Source organism: Cannabis sativa, chromosome 3, assembly GCF_029168945.1.
Source record: "Cannabis sativa cultivar Pink pepper isolate KNU-18-1 chromosome 3, ASM2916894v1, whole genome shotgun sequence".
Classification (NCBI taxonomy): domain Eukaryota; kingdom Viridiplantae; phylum Streptophyta; class Magnoliopsida; order Rosales; family Cannabaceae; genus Cannabis; species Cannabis sativa.
Window position 1 is genome coordinate 54,131,032 of NC_083603.1, and position 7,981 is coordinate 54,139,012.

At 33.2% G+C, this 7,981-nt stretch overlaps 1 protein-coding gene and 1 non-coding gene across 2 annotated transcripts; both read left to right on the forward strand.

Moving 5' to 3' along the window:
• The first annotated feature begins 3,101 nt into the window (after positions 1-3,101).
• LOC115708650 (protein NRT1/ PTR FAMILY 4.6) lies at positions 3,102-6,682 on the forward strand. Its single transcript, XM_061112127.1, has 6 exons — positions 3,102-3,259; positions 3,356-3,464; positions 3,596-3,813; positions 4,624-5,067; positions 5,236-5,591; positions 5,961-6,682. Exons 1-6 carry the CDS (start codon positions 3,257-3,259, stop codon positions 6,562-6,564), a joined length of 1,734 nt encoding a protein of 577 aa, XP_060968110.1. The 5' UTR covers positions 3,102-3,256; the 3' UTR covers positions 6,565-6,682.
• A 596-nt stretch (positions 6,683-7,278) lies between these two features.
• Positions 7,279-7,351, forward strand: TRNAA-AGC (transfer RNA alanine (anticodon AGC)). The gene has a single exon. It is a non-coding gene; the product is annotated as a tRNA-Ala (tRNA).
• Positions 7,352-7,981: the final 630 nt, after the last annotated feature.

Sequence of the window (7,981 nt, forward strand, 5' to 3'; positions counted from 1 at the left end):
TCATCTATAGTTAATTAATGACATTTGTATGAAGCCTTTGATGAAAAGATTCAATCATAATTTTGTTAAGTTTTTTCCTTAATTTTATAAATACATAGTTTAACTAAGTTAGAATAGTATAAAATAAGTATATAAGCTTTAATTTATTTTTGTCCTTTAGATAATGATTATGTAAAGATCTTAAAAGTACTTTTGATTAATGTGTTTGGATATCATTAAAAAAAAAAAGCTTTTGATATTAAATTAAGAATTATGTAAATTATTTTGATTTTAAAAATAATTTAGCAAAAATTTTTTGGGAGAAACTACAAATCTTAGTTTCTTCCAAAATGACTTTTAAACTTTTTTATAAGAAATATTTTTTATTTTTTATCCAAATACATCTAAAATGACTTTTTTAATTCTAAAAGCTAATCTTTAGTAAACAATAAATGACTTTTGTTTTTGGTTTGATTATTAATGATTGTAAAATATTACTGTCAGCTTTACACAATGTTAGTCTTCGTTTTATTAGACGATCAGCTAATTGAGTCGCTCACTTTATGGCTAGGCGGTCTCGGTCTGATTGTAGCATTCATCGGAATGTTGTTCTGTTCCTAATGATCTTCAAACCCTCTTGAATGCTAAATTTTAATAAAGTTGATATTTTATGTTAAAAAAAAAAAATCTAAAAGCTAAAAAAAATTATAGAAACTGACCAAACAGGAGCAATTATCTCATCAAATTATTATATAGAATTGTTGATCATATGATCCGCTTAGTATTGCACTACTAATTTTTATTATTATCTCAATATAACAATCATTAAGTACTCATAAATTTCATTATTGATTTTATTTCATTTAGTTATCTCAATTTACTATGCTAGTGTTTTATAAATTTTTAACAAATGAAAAATGCATCAAATTCTTTTAAAATCTATTTGGCTTAATACAGTTTCTATATATATAATATATCAGTGATCAACTTGGAGAAGTTTGTTTTATAAAATATTCAGTTCTTTAATTTCAACCCGAATATTGTATAAAGGAAGAGATATTCTCTTAATTATATGAATGAGGAGCTAGAAGAAGAATATTCTAATATTACGCATGAATCATGATAGAGATTGAAGAGCCTACACTCTCTAAGAATCAGGAATAAGAATATAAATAACAACGTTATGATGAGACTGCAAAATTTTTTTAATCAGAAAAAACTTAGCAGGAATTTTTAGCTTATCTGATCTTCATTCAAAATGTGAGCCACAAGAAAGTGACAGCACAAGCATTTTAGTTTATCACAGGATAATCAATGAATAAGTATGCAAATAATAATAATAATAATGTAACATTTATCTTGAAGAAACTAAAAAGAAAAGGAAGAAAAAAAAAAATAAGAGAAACAAATTCATTCAATCCGATCACCATTTCATCTTAATCCATTTGCGCATTGAAGAAGATAGATTTTTTTTTCCCCTTTTATTCCATTCCTCACTCACAAGCGTTAATAAAGACAATTAGATTCTATGTATATCATCTGAAGAAACAGACAAAAACTTCAAATTGCAAAATACCATTTTCTATTTTTGTATTGAGAAACTGAATGTTGGCATGGTGTAGGAGTAGGGCCCAATATTCTTGCATTTTCTTTATAAGCCACTCAAAGTTGGAGATCGTATTGCACCTCCCCACATGAACGAATCCATATCACATCCACATATAAATATATCATAAAAATATCAAGGAAATGTGGGAATTTATCAGGTGGTCTAGAAAGAAAACCGGCACTATCCGGCAACAACATGAATGAACATATGACATGATAAACAACACTATAGAAGACTCTAGCAGTAAGAAGTTAGTTTCAGTACCAAGTTGCAACCTCCCACATTTAAAGCACAGACCAATGGAAATAGGACATGGAATTGTGTCATGATATAGGAAACCAAACAGTTTGTTTTTGTTAGAACCCTCCCTTCAGATTTTGGGGTGGGTGGGCTAGGTTGGGGGGGACTACTTTTTTAGTTGTTAAGACAGGTCAGAATAGTAGAAAGATTGTGACATAGCAAGATAAATAAGGCTTTGGTCTGTGGAAGTCTTAACTATGAGAATTGGGATGAGTGTTTAGGACATCTGTGAAATTACCATTACCAAAAGAGTGATTGTAATTGTTGGAATGAGTAATGCAGTAGTGGGGCATCCCTGAAAAAAGTTAAACTCTAACCATACCTTCCATCTAAGCATCATACCCCATATCACCATTTAATCCTCCAATCAACTTGCTTCTTTTTGTTTTCATATTTCATTTGGGGCCTACAATTTTCCCTACCACTTCAGGAATGTTGACAGGCACACAGCATATCTTGATTTCTGTTCATAAAAATTGTCTTCTTCCAAATCTGATTCCAAATTCCCTAAATCATCTCTTTTACACCTCTTTAATCAACTTTAGATTATTAAGTTGTTTATTCGTTTTGCTTTGGGAAAAATATTCACATTACTATTTCTAGTAAGTATTATCCACCAAGAAACATTAGAATAGAATAGTGATGCCAATAAGAATAAATTAAGAATTGAAGGTTCGTTTGGAACGTCGTATTATATTATATTGTATTATATTGAATTAGATTATATATCATATTTTTATAACATAATATATTAAATTTTAATTTATACTAAAATATTATATATTTAGATGTCTATAAAAGTTAATACCACATATATTTTTATATTAAAATATTACATAAAATACAATTTAATATAATACTATACAATACAATACGGTCTAATGCGGCATACCAAACAGACCCTATAAAAGTTTTATTAATGGTATCATTTGATTCTTCATTTTACTCTCTCTGCATCATTCCTAATCATGCATCTTTTTTGTAAAGAACATATAAATAACAATTTGGTTCTCCATTAGACTCTCTGAATCTTCTTTAAATACTTCCCTTAATTTATTTTCTCTATTTTATTGTGGGGTAAAACCTGTCAAAACATAATGATTTAAATTTTTAAATAGAGCTTGTAGAATGACTAGTCATTTTCATGGAGCCTAGATCATTCTAAAATATGTTTGGACCACTGTTTTATGAATCTATAAATACCACTCCATTGCTCAATCTCAATGTGATTTAATTATTTCTCAACCAAATTCTTCTCAAACCAGTCCATCATCTCCCAAAATTACCTCCCTCACACCTCAAAAGAGAATATTTTATCTCTCGTCAAAGACATTCCATAACTAGGGATTCAAAAGAGGTCTTAAACATATGGTGGGGTTACACCTAATAATTTAATTTTTGTAGTTCTCATACTATAATTTTATTGAATAAACAGTAATCTTCATCTCAAAATGACTATGAATGTAGGATATCGAGGCACACCAGTCAAACACATGGGAAGGCTTTGTGGATTGGAGAAACAGACCTGCCTTAAAAGGCCATCATGGTGGCATGGCTGCAGCCTCCTTTGTGTTAGGTTAGTGAACCTCATATCATCCTAGAACCATTCTTTATTTTTCTTTCTTTCTTTTCTTTTCTGCATGTGTAGTGTGTTTAGCATTTGTAGCATAAGTTTACTCACTTTGCTATGTTACAAACCAACCACAGCTGTAGAGATATTGGAGAACTTAGCATTCTTGGCTAATGCAAGCAACCTCGTGCTATACCTGTCAAGGTTTATGCACTTTTCTCCTTCCTCTGCTGCCACAACGGTGACCAATTTCATGGGCACAGCCTTCCTCCTCGCTCTCCTTGGTGGCTTTCTAGCAGATGCTTTCTTCACCACTTACTCAATCTATCTGATAAGTGCTGGAATTGAGTTTATGGTGAGTAACAAACAAAGGATTGAACTTGTATTGCTTTTATTATTATTATTATTATTTTTCTCAATTCACTTTCATATCCAGAAAATACAAAATGGTAATACTATATCAAGCATGATATTGTTAATATAAGAATGTTTCAAAACCAAGTTGCATGTGATACAGGAGATTTGTGGCATGTGTTAGACAAGATTTATTAGTTAGCCATTAACTATAATAAGAGGTCTCATTCGAGAACAGTATTATTAAGCAAATGGTAGGAGTCCTCTTTCATAATAAAGATGAATAAGCATACAACAAAACAATTTATCCATGGACGGTTGGTTATAACAATTTTATGGTTGAGGTATGCTGGTAGTGAAAGACATACTGTAGAAATATGATACAAATTAAATTTGGCACTATATCTGATAGCAATCCTTCCTGGCATCACTATCATATTACTGTCATTTTCCAAATTAAAAGTTTGGGACCAGTAGGAAGGTATTGAATGCAGCCAAATGATAGTACTAGTAGAAATTGGCCAATCAGAATTTGTGGGTATGACCTGTCTTGTCCCACATGTAGAATTCTAGTCCCGTCCCACTAACTACTAAAGAAGACAATATCATGCTAAGTTGACATCTTGAGCTAGTGGAGTGGAAGTGAAGAAAAGAAAGCTTAGGATAATACCAAATAATCAAGTTGGTTAAAGACAAACATATATAACTAATAAATTTGACCAATCCTAACGTTTACAAGCTAGCTAGCATGAAACTACCAATATGTCAAATGTTATCTGACACTAAAAACAACTTTGATGAATTGAAACAGGGACTGTTAATACTCACAATTCAAGCTCAAATACCATCTCTGAAGCCCTCAACATGTGCTTCAGTAAAAAGCTTCTTCAGTCATTGCCAGGAAGTTGATGAGTGGGAAAGAGTGATGTTGTTTTTAGGCCTTTATTTGGTGGCACTTGGAGTTGGGGGAATAAAAGGCTCACTTCCTCCACATGGGGCTCAGCAGTTCGATGAAAGCACCCCACAAGGAAGGAAGCAAAGATCAGAATTCTTCAACTATTTTATCTTCTGCCTCTCTTGTGGAGCTCTAATTGCAGTGACTTGGGTCGTTTGGATTGAAGATAACAAAGGTTGGCAATGGGGTTTCGGAACTGCCACTGTAACAATACTTGTATCTATTCCACTTTTCCTCCTAGGCTCCCCATTTTACAGGAGCAAAGTTCCAACAGGAAGCCCTATCACAACCATGTTGAAGGTAATATATCGTTACTTAATATGATTATTTTTATGAGGGGAAAAATAACAAATTATTTTGACCAAAATTTACTAAAACATCATACAAGTAATAATCACTCAAAAACCCAAAGTATTTTCCTTTTTTTTTTTTTATAAACGAAACTAACTTAGTCATTTTGTAAAACAGGTTCTGGTGGCAGCTATATGCAATTCCATCAAACCCCGAAACTCAAACAATGCCATCATGAGCATGAACACAATCGAAACCAGCGAAGGAAATAAAGAGAACACTACCAACAAAAATATCTCAACTCAAACAGAGAGCCTTAAGTTCCTAAACAGAGCTTTGAAACACAACCCTTCTCATCCAAATCTACAATGCACAATAAAACAAGTCGAAGATGTGAAGATAGTGATAAGAATTCTACCAATTTTCATGTCAGCAATAATGCTCAACTGTTGCCTAGCTCAACTCTCCACCTTTTCAGTCCAACAAGCAGCGACCATGAACACCAAGCTCGGCTCCTTCAAAATCCCACCAGCCTTGTTGAGAATCATGGGGTTCCATCTCAAAACCAATTGGCAATGAGTGGAGTAGCCCATGTTCTTATATATGGCTCAATTCTCTACCATTTATTCTATGTGGGACAATGTCCACAACATTCCCCCTCAAGATGATGGCTATTTTTTGCTCATCAATCTTGAACCGTATCAGAGTGGACATGGTCACTATCTGTATAGGTGCGGATCGGATAGGATCACTTGCCCGCAAGGGATATGGCTCTGATACCATGTTGAGAATCATGGGGTTCCATCTCAAAACCAATTGGCTATTAGTGGAGTAGCCCATGTTCTTATATATGGCTCAATTCTCTACCATTTATTCTATGTGGGACAATGTCCACAACAAGCCTCACTCCCAGTCTTCCCCGTCCTCTTCATCATGATCCTCGCCCCTGTATACAACCATATCCTCACACCATGTTTCAGAAAACTAACCAAAACCGAAATGGGAATCACTCACCTCCAGCGCATCGGAACAGGGCTAGTTCTTTCGATCTTGGCCATGGCAGTTGCTGCTCTAGTCGAAATCAAGCGAAAGAACGTGGCTATTCAATCCGGGCTTGTAGATTCGATTCATAAACCTTTGCCCATTACTTTTCTTTGGGTGGCATTACAGTATTTGTTTCTGGGTTCGGCTGATCTCTTTACTTTAGCTGGAATGATGGAGTTTTTCTTCACCGAAGCTCCTTCGGGGATGAGATCTCTGGCCACGGCTCTCTCGTGGGCATCACTCGCTATGGGATACTATCTCAGTTCAGTTCTCGTAACAGTCGTTAATGGAGTCACAAGTACATATCGTCACGGTTCTCCATGGCTCTCTGGTGCGAATTTGAATCATTACCACCTTGAGAGGTTTTACTGGTTTTTATGTATCCTTAGTGCACTCAATTTATTGCACTATCTCTTTTGGGCTTCTCGTTACAAGTACATATCAACAAGCTTTCACACTTAATAACTATAGTAGAGAGCGAGTAATAATCTTGGTATTTATTACTAATTAAAGAATAAATAATATCCAAGGAAATTAATTTTTTTTGATATCTCTAAAAATATTCTGAAATTTATATGTATGTATCATCATGTATCTAATAATGATCACTTTTAGCTAATTAATGAAAATATTTTCTAATAATTTATATACATAGATGATGAATGATGATAATGATGATGACAGTCATTTGGTGGAGATAATTTTGCATGAAAATGCATGAGCCAAAAGTTCTTGGACGTTAGTCATTAATTAGACTTTTAGAGGGCTGCATGAGATGACATGACATGTTGAGCGAGCCAAAAAAAGAGTCTCAAACTAACCATTGCACTTTAAGCTGATAGTTAATAGATATTTATTTGTGATTTTCGTATTGATTGTACACAATAAAGTGCAAGTTGCAAGAGAGATAGTAGGAATATAGTTTCCCGGCATACCACGGCAAAATGATTGGTGTACGGGCCGGGCTAAGAAAACCTTATTATAATGAAACACAAATTTCTGTAAGGAAGGATATGAACAGTGGTCAGATTGATACATGGATATAAAATACAATATAGAGTGGGGTTGGTTGTTGGGACCATTATTAGAATAGCACAGCATAAATTAGATGAGGGGAGAGATGGTTTTGTTTTACATGTTATTTTATTATTAATAAAATCATATAAAACCAACAAAGGGGATGTAGCTCAGATGGTAGAGCGCTCGCTTAGCATGCGAGAGGTACGGGGATCGATACCCCGCATCTCCATTTTTGAATAATTTTGGTATTTCACTTTGTATGAAATAAAGAGAACTGTCTGGCAAATAAAAAACTCGATTCGGCGAGACAATAATTTGGATTGTGCCTTGTCTGGAATCATTTTCTTTTACTTAAAAATGAAATTTTATATATATAAAGAAAAAAAAAATAGCTCTCAAACCAGCTCAAAAATCAGAATTTTGGGTGGAAAAAAAAAAAAAAAAGGTTTTTACACGAGGTATTGTTCTTTTATAATTGTTACTTTTTTACTGTTATAAGCTATTTATAACTTTTTTATTAGAATTTTTTTTTAGGCTAATTAGTAATTTTTCCTCCTAAACTTTTACATGTACTAAATCGTGCCCCCTGAATTTTTTTGGCCGTTAAAAATTTTTCCCGAACTATTGGATTGTTAAATTTAAGAATTTTTGTCTAATTTAAGTTAAAAAATTTAACATGGATGAAAGTTCAATGGGCATGTTTTAGTACATATCAAAGTTTGAGGGACATGATTTGGTAGATATCAATGTCTAAGCAGCATGGTTGAGTACATAAACAATCACTGAAATAGTAAAATTGAATGAAATTAGACAAAATTCCTTAATTTAACAATCTCAATAGTTCGGGGGGAATTTTTAA